The 14965-nt window shown below is 42.9% G+C and overlaps 1 protein-coding gene across 6 annotated transcripts in view; it reads left to right on the forward strand.

The window, feature by feature from the left end:
* The first annotated feature begins 1035 nt into the window (after window positions 1-1035).
* ZNF608 (zinc finger protein 608) overlaps window positions 1036-14965 on the forward strand; it is a 142278-nt gene continuing 128348 nt past the window's right edge. The window contains exons 1-2 of one of the 6 annotated variants that reach the window (XM_056849192.1): window positions 1036-1056; window positions 3992-4994. In XM_056849192.1, the coding sequence (XP_056705170.1) occupies window positions 4152-4994 (843 nt within the window). In that variant the 5' untranslated portion in view covers window positions 1036-1056; window positions 3992-4151. Of the gene's footprint in view, window positions 1057-2649; window positions 3231-3592; window positions 4995-14965 lie in introns of those variants that run through there. The other 5 variants (XM_056849194.1, XM_056849193.1, XM_056849189.1 and 2 more) reach the window with 5 other exon arrangements.

Consider the following 14965-nt stretch of genomic DNA (forward strand, 5'->3'; position numbering starts at 1 on the left):
TCCTTGCCAAAATAAAAAAAAATAGAACCAGCCTACTTAAGACATATTGTAAAAAGGAGCAGAATAGAAAAGATGGGAGGAAAGGACGAACGGAGGAGGCAGAGAAAGAAACGAGATCACGCCGCCCTACATAAAGCGCCCCTGCAATGCCGAGGATGTGGGGGAAGGGAGCCACCGTTTGTTTTTTTCTCCCCTGCAAAAGCAGAACATAAAAATGCTCGCACATCTGTATTAAGAGGATCAGCAGACAGCGTCAAGTTGTTACAGGTTTTCAGCGAGGGGCCATTTGGAGAAACGATAAATGAGATTTTCAATTGCTCCTTGGAAAAACACATAGGGAAGCCATTAGTTGTGGTTTCGCAAAGAAAAAACACCGAAATCGAAAGAGGGGCGGCTGTGGAGCAGAAACGGTGCGACCGTGCTGCCCTCCCCCCGCCCCGTCCCTTTAATTTAAATAAAATGTATAGGCTAATGCCGTAATTGAAACGGGAAACATGATTTGTATCTTGCTGTTGCAGGAGACTGCCTATTGGAGCACACAACGCCGTCCTGTGATTGCAAAATGCAAGGCTTTCTCTGTGTGTGTGCATTTCTCCCTCTCCCCCCCCCACCGGCAGCTAAGAAGAGCAACTATCCAATCAGAGATCCCAGTTTCATAAAAGCTGGCTTCTGATTGGGTAGATGGGAAAGGGCATTGGGAACAAAGGAAAGTCCCTTTCAGGTACAGAGTCTGTGCTGCTTCGCACTCTCCAGTCCTGATTTTGTGCTGCTCACTGTTGCAGTAAAGGCAGCGGGTTGTGTAGCGTGTGGTGTGTGAGAGTCTGTGTGTGTTTGAAAGGATTTTTTCCCCTTTTTTTAAAAACAAGCCTTTTATTTTTTATTTTTTTAAAAAGGAAAGTTCATGCAATCTGGTGCTCTTTTCTTAAAAAAAACAACAACCCATAAATCTGTTGGAAGAAATTAGATTTTTTTTTCCAAAAATAAAAACCGGCTGCCACAAAAAACACACTCAATGCAGTTGTAGAAGGAAAAGGCCAACTCGATTCAATACAGATCGTAAGTACGGTTGCTTATCTCTAGCACTTTAGAGGTGATTTTTATATATATAGATATATAAATGCGTTAACAAATTTGTGCATCGGAAAAAGAAACGGCTTGTTCGGGTTTTAAAAGAAAATAAATCCACGATCGAGGTGAGGGATCTTTTAGGAGAGGGCAAACGCGTTTGCAGCGTCTCACACAAATCATCCTTAACGTGCACTTGAGGGGGGGCGAGGGGGGGCGTCAAACCTGATTACGGTGTGGGGGGGCGTTTAACTGACCAAGCGGGGCAAATAAAACGGACGCCAACCCCTTCTGCCTAGCGCCTGGCCCCCTTTCTCCAGAACCCCGACCCCGACAGCATAAGACCGTCTGGCGGCTTTGGTGCAATGAGCTCTTGTCATTACCACGCACAGTCTCCCCCCACCCCCACCCCCAATAGTAACGCAATGCTAAAAAGAAAAGAAAAATGCAACCTCCAACTGCCACGGCCAAATAAAGAACAGATTGATTTGATCGCCATGCAGGGTTTGGTTGTGCTGGGTAGGAGGAGGCTTTCACACACACACTCACACACACACAAATCTCCAGGAAAGGATCCGTGCCGTGTTAAGAATTACAAATTGCACAGAGCTCGAGGAAAGGTTGATCAGGTGCTCCTCTCTGCAGTGGGCGCTTTGCAATCGTGCATTTCACTCCTTCCTAACTCCCGAGAAGCCAGTGCTGGGGGAGTAATGTTTCAGCTTCATCACTTGTAGCTGTGCCAACACCAGGGAGGGAGAGAGAAAATAGACCTTAATATTTTCCCCCACCCTCTTCTTTTAAAGACCAGATCAGTATTTCCTTGATACGGTTGTCACCCTTTTTTTTTTTTGTTCTCACGGCAACCAATTGAGCCCTTGATCCTCACGTGATGTGAAAAGCTTGAACTGTAACAAAATCGCTCCTTATAGATGGTTGGTTGTTACTAACGCGCCCATCCCCCTCCTTCCCTCCCTCCTTCCCCTCTACCATACATTTCCAGCGCAGCAACCCTGTGCTTTCCAATCTATCAACAATTCATTACAGCTTTTAGCTTCCAAACGCCAGCCAATTAAAAATACTAAGCCAAGCTCCGAGAGGCACAAGAAGAGGAAGGAGGTGGTGGGAAATAAACGAGCCAGAGAGGAGATGAACTAGCCTGTGCGGAAACGGATTTTGGGGCGAAAAAAACCAAACCCAAAAAAAAACCCCAAAACCTGTCCTGAAAACAAGGTCTCCCGTTTTATCTCTTGGACTCTCATTACTGAATTGCTCACCACATGACTTATTCACTTTTGAGCTGCCTCTTTTCCTGGACAGCATCTGGAATAAGATGTCTTTTTTTTTTTTTTTTTTACAGCCCAAACTTTAAATGGTGGGAAATCATATGCTTGGAAATGCTGAAAACACTCTTGCTCCTTTACCCCCGTCCGGTATTTTGATTATCGGTTGATCAAACCTTTTCTTTTTCTCTCCCTCTGCTTTTTCTTCGACCCCCCTCCCTCCTTTTCCTTTGCCCTCAAGTTAGTTCAAGAAGTCAGGACTGGAGGGGGAAAAAATGCCACTTCCCGACTAAGAGGCGGAATCCAGCCCAGATTTTCAGTCCTTTCTTTGCCCCCCTCCCCCTCCTTCTCTTTCACTAATTTTCCCCGATGTTAGCACATTCTGCCTTGTAACAACCGGACGCCTGTAGGTTTGTTTCATGGAATCCTTACTTACTGATCAGGATGGCTGTAGAATCTGGAACTGAAGACGGAATGTGAAGTTGGGGGAGAAAAACATTTTGCAGTTTTTATTTTTTGCTACAATCATATCTTGGTGCTTGCTCAAGCAGGGAAGGGGAAAAAGCTATTTTGGTGCTTGAGGCTTCTGGTGTTGGGAATGTGAAATACTATCTTCCAGCCTGCGAAGTTGTGAGGAACAAAATCTTTAAAAGAGGAAAACCAAATCCCCCCCAAAAAAGGGGGGGGAAAAGACTTCTGGTTCGCGTGCCAAAGTGGAGGGAGATATGTTATTCACCGATTGCTCTGGCAGAAATGTTAGTTGGTTTCTACTTCTCGTTCACTTGCTCTTTAAGTAAAATTAAATGGGGCACTGAGTTCTTGCTGGTTGCAGTGAGGACAGATTTTTGATTTGCTGGCTTAATTAAAAATGATAAAGGATTAAAGGTAAGCAACGTATGTAATATGTATGTAAATATTTGGACACCAACTCATTTTTTAAAAGGACAGATTCCTTTAAAAATAATTTTAACTAATCTGTGACACACTCATTTGTGGTTAGAGGCCACCTTGGTGTAGATCATTTAAAGTATATGTCTTAATCAGTTTCCTGTACAGTCAGTAATACTGTATTTAACAGACTGAGCTGACCTAAGAGGATGTTGGAGGCACATCTAGGAATGTTATCTTGTGTGCATTTTAAATAGAAATTATGTATTCTCTTTCCCCCCAGTTAATAATGTTGAAATTAATACACTTTTTGTTGGATTTCAGTGCTGTCTTCTGTGTCTCCCCTGCCCCTCCAGAGAACAAGCTAATCAGATCTGGAGAAAAGTCACATAACTTGAATGGATCTTGTTTAAAATTACAAAATCTGTGAAAATGCATTTGGGAGGGAACTGCCTTTGTGCCTAGGTGGTGATCCAGAATCACACTTCCAGTTTTTGTATTTTTGGGGGAGCTTTGTGGATTTAAATCCTGCAACTTAAAGGGTTTGTGTTTTTTTGGACATGGCATTTTAAGAGTGATCTTGGAGCATGGGATGCAACTCTAGGGAAGATGTTCATTATCAAAGGCTGCAATTTAACAAACCTCTTAACAATTAAAATATGGAGTGTTCTCTCTCTCCCTTGCCTCTATAGTAGTAATTTTATTACATTCTGGTAACCCCCGGCCAAGATATATTCGACTTTTCCCCTTCCTCACAGGAAAAGGTGGACCTGGACTTCAGGGTATATACCCAGATATACCTGGGGAACGAAGGCAAGAAGAGTTACACTTTAAAAGGCCCCACGGAGATAGACGAATGTCCCCTCATCTCCAAAGGAAAGTTCGTCTGATTTTTACTCAAGAGGTCTCATCTTCAGGATGTCCTTGAACACTTCCACTGCTGGCAAAGGTGTGGATCCAAACACAGTTGATACTTATGACAGTGGTGATGACTGGGAAATTGGGGTTGGTAATTTAATAATTGATTTGGATGCTGATTTGGAAAAGGACAGACAAAAATTTGAGATGAATAATTCCACCAGTTCCAAGGATTGTGGGGGTCTTGCTTCTAGTGGGGTTAATGCTACCTCAGCCTTAGCTGATGGCCTAAAATTTGCGTCTGTTCAGCCCCCTGCTTCTCAGGGGAATTCTTCACACAAAGAAACTAGCAAATCAAAAGTGAAAAGGAGTAAAACTTCGAAGGATGCTAGTAAATCTCTGCCTTCTGCTGCCTTGTATGGAATTCCTGAAATCAGCAGTGCTGGCAAGAGGCAGGAAGTCCAAGGGCGCTCAGGCGAGGCACCTGGCATGAATTCAGCACTGGGTCAAAGTGTGAACAACAGCCCAAATGGCAACACCAGCAACAATAACAACATTATTGCCTCTTGTGGGAAAAATAAAGAGGAGAAACCAGGCAAAGCCCAGGGCAGCAGAGGCTCCAAGAGGGATAAAGATGGAGGGAAAACCAGGAAAGAAAAGCAACTTGACCTCCAGCAGGGACACCCCAGCAACAGCAGCCAAACTTCTGGGCACTTGTATGGCTTTGGGGCCAAGGGAGGTGGTGCTGGGAGCAACAGTCCTTTCCACTGCACCACCTCCACAGTGGGGGATGTGAACAAAAGTGCCCCAGATTCAGGGTTAATGGGGAACTCTATTTTGGTAAAGAAAGAAGAGGAAGAAGAGGACAGCCACAGGCGAATCAAGAAACTGAAAACAGAAAAGGTAGGACACCATCCATCCTTTCTTCATTTTGTGATAAAACTTCCAAATTGTGTGTCCTTGTTGCATTTGCATACTGTCAAATATTTCAAACTCTTCTACTTGACTAATTTCCCCACCCACTTGCTTGTACCCTGGAGTATTTTTTCTCTGTGTGTATGATTGTTTTTGCAGGAAATGGTACCCAAGCTGTAGTTTGTATTAGTCTTGACTTCGGAGTGTTTATCTTACAAATTGCAGGCTTGCTTTAGCTGGTATGTGTGCTGCTTGGATGCAAGTCTTTTTGCTTGTTGTTTACTGCTTGTATCCTTAAAATGGTGGGGTGACTCTTCTCCCCAGGCATCAAAGAAAACTGTCACCATCCTTTACTGGGCTTCTGTTTGGTTTGGCTTAGAACAACAAGGAAAGATACAAAGCGGACCTCTGGTTCTTCTTGGTGCTTTCTTTTTTGGGGGGGAGGTGGGGGCGAAGTGGAGGGTCATTGTTGCTTGTACAAAAGGCAAGAAGCCTAACATAGTTCTGATACTGCTATGAGGGAGTCATTTGTCAGCAGACGCACAATGAGTTTGTAACCTGTTTGGAGGGAGGGTAGTGGGGGAGGGGACAGGCACGCTGTGCGGAGATGTGTGCAAAATATTTCTGTCCAGATATGGGGGAACATGTTGTCCTCTGTCCAGCAGTCTCCTCTTATCTAAATTCTTGATGAGTTCCTGGATGTGAACTGCCTGTTTGTTGAGTAGTTGAAAAATGTATGTGTTTGTTCTTCCTCTCCACTGAAGTCTGAAGGATGTACTCTGTTAACGATAAATGGTCTTGCATCCTGAGGGGGGGTGGAGAGCCCTGGTTTCTCTGGGCTATTGTTATTGCTCACTGGGGCAAGGTTTGGCATAAGCAGGGATTGTTCTGTATGCAGAAGACAGAAGCTTCCTTTGTCATCTAGGAACTGATTGTTGACTTACAATTAAAGAGTCGAAATTAATTCTACAGGTTGTTTAAACAAAGACAAGACTTTCCCACCCCCAAAAAAGCCTTAAGGCTGATTGTTTTTGTCACGATTACATATAATTGTTCTTCCATTATTTCTCTCCACAGTTCCCAGGCTCAATATTCACAAGTGCAGAACTTTTTAACTGATGGGTTAAACACACACAGTTGTTTACAGGTGTTCAGGAGCAGGTTTGCACTATTTACAACATGTTGGGTGACTCGTCATATGATTAGTTCATAATGCTTTAGTGAACAGTCAATTTGCAACCCTGCCCCCCACCTTTTTTTTTTGCTAAAAAATAGTTTAGATATGAATTAGTTGTTAAGATATGGATTATCAGTAGTTGGTTAGATATGAATTCTATGAGGCCACATTTTGATGGAATTTACTGGGTGTACATTTCTCTTTTGTTTAGAGCTTTGCGTTAAATTTTGCTAACACAAAGCAAGCATGGGTGTGAATGGTCTGTTTGATTGTTTCCTAAATGCAGAGGGGGACAAAAAAACAACCTGGTTTTGTTTACTTGCTAGATACAAGCGTTTCTGTGTTCTGGTTTAGTGAAATGCTTCTGCTTGCTCGGAAAGCTGTTCTAAAATCCCGTGGTCGTTTTATTAACTCAGTACAGTAGGCATTTGCTTTTGTTGCCAATAGTCTTCAAATTGCAGCTCTCTAATCTGCTTTAACTATCTAGATAAATTGCCCTAATCCAGTCTTCACAATGGTTGTGGTTAAGGAGTCAGAGCCATTTGATTGGATTCAGTGGATGCCTGGAATGTGGGAGGTACTGGCCTTTTGTAACCCCCTTAGCCTTTTAATCTTTCAGCCAAATGTTCACATTCAACAATTTTGTTTAGCTGGCAATCTGAACATTTCAGTATCTCAAAGGCTGCTGTCATGGCAACAAGAGATTAGAGAGTGGTGTGGTTTTCTCCAGTTTTTGTGTTCCTTTTCATTCCAGTCACACAGGAAATTATATGAGGAATGAATTCATACACAAGCAAGTACATTTCAGCCAGTGTAATGTAAATGAGGTAATGTGTAAACTAGGAACAAACCTGTCTGGAGTAGCTTTCTGCTAAAGCACCACTTCACATTTCAGTTCTTGCCTTTTATAGAATTGGTGGAGCTTGAATTACCAGTAACACCCACTGCTGTTGGCTCTTACTGACTTTAATGGCTTTACTTGTTAGAACCCTGCAGTGCTGCCCATTGTCTGTCACCCTGGTGTGTTGCCTTACTGTCTAAAAGGTCTCTCCAATTTTTATCTTTAATTTATAGGAGAAATTCCTTTCAATCACATCTTGTGCATTTGAATGCAAAACCTTGCTGCAAACAAGGTGGCAGTTTTTGATTCCGTCTTCAAGATCCTCAAGTGTCCCATGACGATTCAATCTTTTCTCTGTTCATGTAGCTGGTGAAACTCAGATATGTGATTAACAGAGAAACAGCATCTTTCTTGGCTTCAGCGTGCCTTTGCCAACTCTAGGTTGTCATATCAATTATACTTTTAAACTATAAAGTTCCTGTAAATGGTTTCTGAAGATAATGAAGTGTTTAAAATGTTAGTATTATACATGCATTGTATGGTGGGCTTTGAACAGATTCTTAAAATGTTGCAGTAACAGTATAATCTTCAGATCTAGTTTAAAGTGTCTGTTTTGGATTGGTTTTTTCCCCTGTTTCTGCTGCAGACTGTCTTGCAAAATACGATCTATTGAATCTTAGAGAGTTGTGTGTTTCTGGAGTTCTAGAATGACTGCATGCTTTCAGCCCATTTGGTGGTTCAGCCTTCATTGATATGCTTAACTAAATGAAACAAAGAACAACGTTCAGTTATCAGATTTTGACAAGTGGGCTAACTACTCATGTCAGATTTGGAATTCTACTGCCTGCTCCCTTTGAACATTCCCACAACACATTGTAATGGTAGCCAAAAGAAATTTCTCCTGTCCCTGTTATTTTGCAATTTCTGCGATGCTTTGGCCTTTGTGGGATTTGGATTGTCTGCAGGAATATTTGATATAGCCTCATATGTAATAAGATGTGTAGGCACATTGCAGCAAATGTGCCTAATTGTGCAATGTGCATTATACCAGGTTATTTATTTATTCAAATATTTATATGTTATCTTTCCCTATGGCTCAAGGTGGCTTACAAGCTCACATTTAATATATACAGTAACCCTCCCCCCCCCCCAAAATGCCTGCAGCCAACATTAAAAGCCCTGGCAAATAACATAGACTTGTAGTAACTTCTAAACTCCTCTAGAGACACTACTTCCCTCACCACTCAAGGAATCTGGTACATAGCTGGGAGCTACCATAGAAAAACCATAGGCTCTGTTTGATGCCAGGAGTGCCGCCCTAAGTGAGGGAACAGCTAGCAGGTGACAGCTTGAAGACCACAGCTGGCACACAGGAGCATATGGGAAGAGACTAGGGTTGCCAGAATGTGGATCCTGTGCCATGAAGGTCTTTAAAGGTCATAACCAGCACACTGTTGTGCAAATTTACAACATCCAGCAGATTATGTACCTAGATATCTTGAAGAAACACTGGCTGTTGATATGCATCGACTCCAGATAGTTCATGTACACACTTGCTAGTGTTAGAGCAAAAACTAGGATCTGCAAGATAAGATTCAGATACCCATGGGAACTTCTGAGTGACCTTGTGCCAGTCATACACTTGCAGCCTAACCTACCTCACAGGAGAAAAAAGCAAGAGTCCAGTAGCACCTTAAAGACTAACAAAATTTCTGGCAGGGTATGAACTTTTGTGAGCCACAGCTCACTTCTTCAGATACAGCTAGAATGTGATTCCATCTATCCTTAAGTAGAAAAGAGTGAATTAGACAGATTAGGGCAATGTAAATGTCAAAAGCAAGTAAATGACAAGATTGGATTAGGTGTGCTATACAGAGGGGTAGTAGTCTTGGAGAAATTAGCATTGGCAATGAGTCAGGAATCTCAGATCTCTATTTACTCCATGAGAATGCATTGTCTTGAGCTTCATTATTAGTTGTAATTCAGCAGTCTCTGAAGAAGTGAGCTGTATCTGAAGAAGTGAGCTGTGACTCACGAAAGCTCATACCCTGACAGAAATTTTGTTAGTCTTTAAGGTGCCAGTGGACTCTTGCTCTTTTCTACTACCTCACAGGGTTGTTGTGAGGATAAAATGAATGAGAGGAGAGCAATGAAAGTAACTTTGGGTCCCCATTTGGGAGACAGGTAGAGTATAAAGGAAGTAAATAAAGTAATTTTTAAAGATTCATTTGCATCTTATATTTATGTACATTTTCCAACGGTTGATTATCATGCATGTATGCCATACTTCTCAAATTTATCATAGCACACCCACATAACTCATCATGGTATCCTGGACAGATTTTTCTTTTTACACGACTATGAATTAAAGACATGTTTTGACTTAATTAGTTTATGGAGACGTGTTTTTTAAAATATGTCTACAAATGCTACTACTTGGAGGTCCTTTATTCACTGTTGGGAGAAAAAGGGCAGAAAGGTCACTGGCTTTAATTAAAGGACAAAGTCCATTGTTTGACAGCAAACTGTTTTGAAAGCTACATAAGGGATTTAGCTGTTGAAAACATAGATAACTATTGGGTGCTTAACAATGAGCATAGTCTAGTAGTGTGACAACGTTTTTGGATCTAGGTGAAGAGGTGCTGCCCTTTGGCTGAGGAAAGCTTTCCTTGTGAACCCGCTGACCTTTCAGATCAGATCCATTCTGTATTGAATTCCTTCGCAAGGTTGAAGTAACACTGAAACAACAGAGATTGGTCTGGAACATTTATAAAGAACAGAATTTAAAGGTTGTTGCTAATGCTTGAAGGATTGCACATTTCCCACAGGACACCCATAATTTGTGTGTGTGGGGGGGTGTATTTGAATAACTTCATAAATACCCAGTGGGGGGAAAAGCTTATGAAGACAGGATAAGGTTAAGCTTGTTCTTTAAAAGGTTTTTCTGCAGACCTAATTATGTCCATGTACAGATGTGGGTTTTTTTGTTTTGTTTTTGCAAAATAGCATTTTATAGTCCAGTAAATGAAATGTATGTTAAAAGTGTGAATCAAAAATCCCCTGTAACCATGGAGGTGTTCAATAACTAGATTCAAGTTAATGTGGAATGTACCATCTGTTCTTAGTTTCAACATAAAAACAGAAACAGAATAAACTGAGATTTGATCACATTTTTACTTTTTTAAATTTAAAACACCTTCCTATAACTTCGTAGTGCTGTGTATTGCTAGAATACAAGAAAATGAAGGGAAAATATATGTTCATGTATGTATTTCAACACTCTGCTTTTATTAAAAGCTAAGCTTGGCACTAAAGAATTGAGAACAGGGAATCAAGTCCTGCAGGCAAGCACAATGAAGGTCAGTTTTTCAAATATCTCATTATTTAGCAAGTGCTTGAATTATTCTGTCAGTGTTTCCCCTAGAGGCATGAAAGTAAAAAGAAAATGGGGAAGGGGAAAAAAAACTCCCAAAGGATAATTTTAGTAAGTTATTACCAATTATCAAATTGTACACGGTAAAAGCTGTTCACTAACATTTCCAGGAAATACTCTTTAAAGGAGCTAACTGAAATTGTTGATACAGTAACTGAAAACAATCATTGTGTAAGATAAAAACTGAATTTCTGAATGGTTAGGCAATGGGATTCTTGGCTGCAGACTATGCAACTCGGATAAAACATCATCCGGCCTTTGTTTGATGTCTGTTATTGAAGCTAATGACTGGTCTTGTGCCGCCCTGAGATAAATGGCATTATCTCTGAGTAGGCTGACAGGAAACAGACATGTTAATGGTGAAGCTGCAGGGAGGATCTGCTGTAGTTCTGACAAAAGAGTTCAGCCTGGACCCCTGGTTGCGATCATTAACACATAATGCATTCCTCCTTTTCCTAGCAGGTTTGTGATAATTGGAAAGCTACTTTACCAACAATTACGTAAACCATAAAACTGATTCCTCCAGTATCTTTGCATACACAAACTTGTGGCCTTTTGTTAGAGAAAGAGCAATAGTATGTAAATGACAACCATTCTCTGTGTGATCCTGACACGCACACACAGACAAACAAACACAGATAACATACATATAGGGAATTCTGTGGTTTTCTGTGGTTCTCTTTTATTTAAATGAATCTGTTTTGTTTGCCATTGAGCTTTTTTAGTGGTGGGAAACAACATGATGTTTGAATAGTATTGCATTATAAAATGAGGCCCAGCTGAGTTGCAATAGGATAGTGTAGACCAGGGGTCCTCAAACTTTTTAAACAGGGGGCCAGTTCACTGCCCTCAAACACTGTTGGGGGCCAGACTGTTGCGGGGGAGGCGGCGGCGGCGCTAGGCGGCTCTCCGGAAAAGCATCCTCCTTACAAGCCCAGACCTTCCCCCTGTAGTGGTTAAGAGTGACGGTTTGGAGCGGGGACTCTGATCTAGAGAACTGGGTTTGATTCCCCACTCCTCCACATGAGAAGCGGAGGCTAATCTGGTGAACCTGGTTGGTTTCCCCACCCCTACTCACGAAGCCAGCTGGCTGACCTTGGGCAAGTTACAGCTCTGTTAGCGCTCTCTCAGTCCCACCTGCCTCACAGGGCGTCTGTTGTGGGAGGGTATGGGAAGAGGATTGTAAGGCAATTTGAGTGTCCCTTTAGTGGTAGAGAAAGTCGGCATGTAAAAACCAAGGCCATTTATTTATGGAAGGGTTTGCCTTGGATTTGCCGCTCTCTAGATGCACATTTTCCCCATCCGAATTCTCCAAACCCTGCCCGGGGAAGGGGAGAGCTTACTTTTGAGTTCTGAGAATTTGGATGGGGAAAATGTGCATCTGGAGAGCGGCAAATCCAAGGCAAGACCTCCTGTGCATAAATGGCCACAAGTCTTTTTCTTCTCCCTGGAGATATTCCCAGCCCCCCCCCCAAGGGCCGGGGAGGGTGGGAGAGAGAGGGGGAAGGGGGCAACTGGGCGGCGTGCGAGGCAGGAAGACACCTTGTGCGCCCAGGAAAGGGGGTTTTGGATTGGGGAGGGTGAGAGGGAGAGGGGGAAGGGGGCGACTGGATGGCGCGCGAGGCAGCAAGACGCCTCGTGCGCCCAGGAAAGGGGGTTTTGGGTTGGGGAGGGTGTGAGGGAGAGGGGGAAGGGGGCGACTGGGCGGCGCGCGAGGCAGCAAGATGCCTCGTGCGCCCAGGAAAGGGGGTTTTGGGTTGGGGAGGGTGGGAGAGGGGGAAGGGGGCGACTGGATGGCGCGCGAGGCAGCAAGACGCCTCGTGCGCCCAGGAAAGGGGGTTTTGGGTTGGGGAGGGTGTGAGGGAGAGGGGGAAGGGGGCGACTGGGCGGCGCGCGAGGCAGCAAGATGCCTCGTGCGCCCAGGAAAGGGGGTTTTGGGTTGGGGAGGGTGGGAGAGGGGGAAGGGGGCGACTGGGCGGCGCGCGAGGCAGCAAGATGCCTCGTGCGCCCAGGAAAGGGGTTTTGGGCTGGAGAGGGAATAGGGAAGGGGGCGATTGGGGCGGGAGGGAGGCTTCTGGCTGTGCGCACGCCGCCAGGAAGCCCAGAAAAGCTCTGGGGAGGGGGGCAAGGGGGGACTGGCTTTCTCGGTCTCCGGGCCGGACAAAAGCCCTCCGGGGGCCGGATCCGGCCCTCGGGCCGTAGTTTGAGGACCCCTGGTGTAGACCATCAGTTTTGGTGAGGACAAAGATGCACGTGTTTTGTGAACACCTTTCATGATATGACAGTGTGGAAATTGGTCAGGACAATAGTGTGTGGCGGATAACTCTTATAAATGCTAAACAGGGTCATATATATTTATACTCTACTTAATCTGGAATGATTGCCCTCTTTGGTTTTGTTTTTAGAATCACAACCACCGCTTGGAATTTTGCAGCTTAGGAAAAAACCTATCCTTTTATCATTCTTTAAGCAACTTGACAGCCGATACAAAATAATAATAAAAGTTAAGAGTTGTCCTAAATGCTCAGTGCACTTTATACATGTTTCCATAAGGTTTGTAATAGTTGTGCAAGATGTGCCAATGTTGTGATCCTATAACTAAGGTCTCCCATTAGGAATTGAGGGGTAGAAGGAAGTAAAATTTCGTTTTCACACTGTTCTGTTTGGCTGAAGCGAGATAAGCAGTTTTCCCCTCCCTTTCCTTCAACTGAATGATAGCCCAGTACGCAAAAAGGGGGAGATGGGGGTTATTGAAAATTAGAAGAACTGAACTAATCCCCCTCAAAGGTTAAGCTGCAAAGGGACAAGCCCCCCCCCCTTTAAGGTAAGAGGATTTCTAGTAAAAGTGGAACTTTGGATTAGTGGATGCTTGCCTGATAGTGTGAACTATGTTGCCCCCCCCCCCCCAATTTTCATGCCTTATTGGGCTGTAGCTTGAAGAAAAACATACGGAAATGGCCACAGGGAACAGTAAAGATTTGTGTCTGCTCTTTGTCCTAATGTTACCAGGATTCTGTGGGTGTGTGAGGGCAGATCGCGTGCACAGTCCTCATTCTGGTGGTTTTGGAATTCCCTTCATCTTTATAGGGTTAAGGGGAAGAAAGTCATATATTTTTTCCTGCAGAAAATTATTCTTGTTTACAAACAGTCCAGTTGTAAAGATTTGCATGGGGCCACCCATTTTGTTATAAGTATGAGTGCATTACAGGTGCCAGGTTGATGCTGAGAGACAGTGGGTTGCTGACAAGTGATGACAAACATGACGGTTGAGCTGAAACAATATTTGGACATATTGTAAACTGTTACTGTAATAAAACTGTCTTGCCTCAGGTGCGGGGGTGGTGGTCAGTAAACTGTAGATCTTTGCATTATTTGTGAGGGTAAAATGGAGGAGAAGGGAACAATGAAAGCCACTTTGGGTTCACATTGGGGTACAAACGAAGCAAAGAAATAAAAAATTTATTAAAATAGCGTATCCCACCTCTCTTCATACCTCAAGATGGCTTACAAGTCACAATTAAAACATTACAATTTAAACCCAATCAAATGAACCCCAAGAAATCTGCTTCTACCTACATATTACAGTAAGATTGCTGATACCCTAAAAGATTGCTAAAGATGCCCCCTAAATTTTTTAATAAGGTTTCCTGTGTAACAAGATATGGGTATATAGCATAGGAGCCGTATATGGTATGTTTGTATTTTTTGTTGTGAATGTTTTGGGTTGTACTGCAGTAGTCCTACTTCTTGTGAGTAGTTATTGGGAAATTTTAAATGCAGCTCTGATGATTGAGGGCTGTTGGGTAAAGAACTGATGAGCAGGCGGAGGGAGATGTGATGCAGAGTCTGATAAACATACAGTTGAGCTAGTAGCATAGCAGCTGTAGCTCCACACAGCGTGATGCATTATAAATCAAGTCCTATTACATGATTAATTGGCTGCTAATGTAACTGTCTAATTCTGCCACTAGGACTGTGTGTGTGGGACTTTGCCCACATAATGCCACCCAGCCCATTGGATGTTACCTTTAGCTAAAAATCAGGGTGTTTTTATGACAGGTGCAAATACAAAAGGACTGTATGTGGCTCAAACCAGAGGACCATTTAGTGCCACATTCTGTTTCTTTGAGAAGCAAGAAATGAATGAAGCAGCCTTCTTTGTGTGTTTTATTCAGAGAAACATAGGATCTGGACTGGAATTCCATTTAGTTGTGATAGCTAATGTGTGTAATACCTGCCCAATACTTTTTTCCCCTAGCCATTTTTTCTAATTGCCCTCACCACATCATGTACAATGAAGTCCTTAAGTAAATTGTATGTTTGTGAAGGAATGTTTCCTTTTGTCTTTCTTAAATTTCCTTCCGTTCAAATTCATTGTTTGACTCGTAGTTCTTGTATTGAGAGAAGTAAAAATATGTCTACTTTCCACATTAGATTTAACTTAGTTAACCTTTATTATGAGATTTATCTTTTTACAGTGCTATCCTAAGTACAGTTACAACATTCTG

This window comes from Euleptes europaea, chromosome 4 (genome assembly GCF_029931775.1).
Source record: "Euleptes europaea isolate rEulEur1 chromosome 4, rEulEur1.hap1, whole genome shotgun sequence".
Classification (NCBI taxonomy): domain Eukaryota; kingdom Metazoa; phylum Chordata; class Lepidosauria; order Squamata; family Sphaerodactylidae; genus Euleptes; species Euleptes europaea.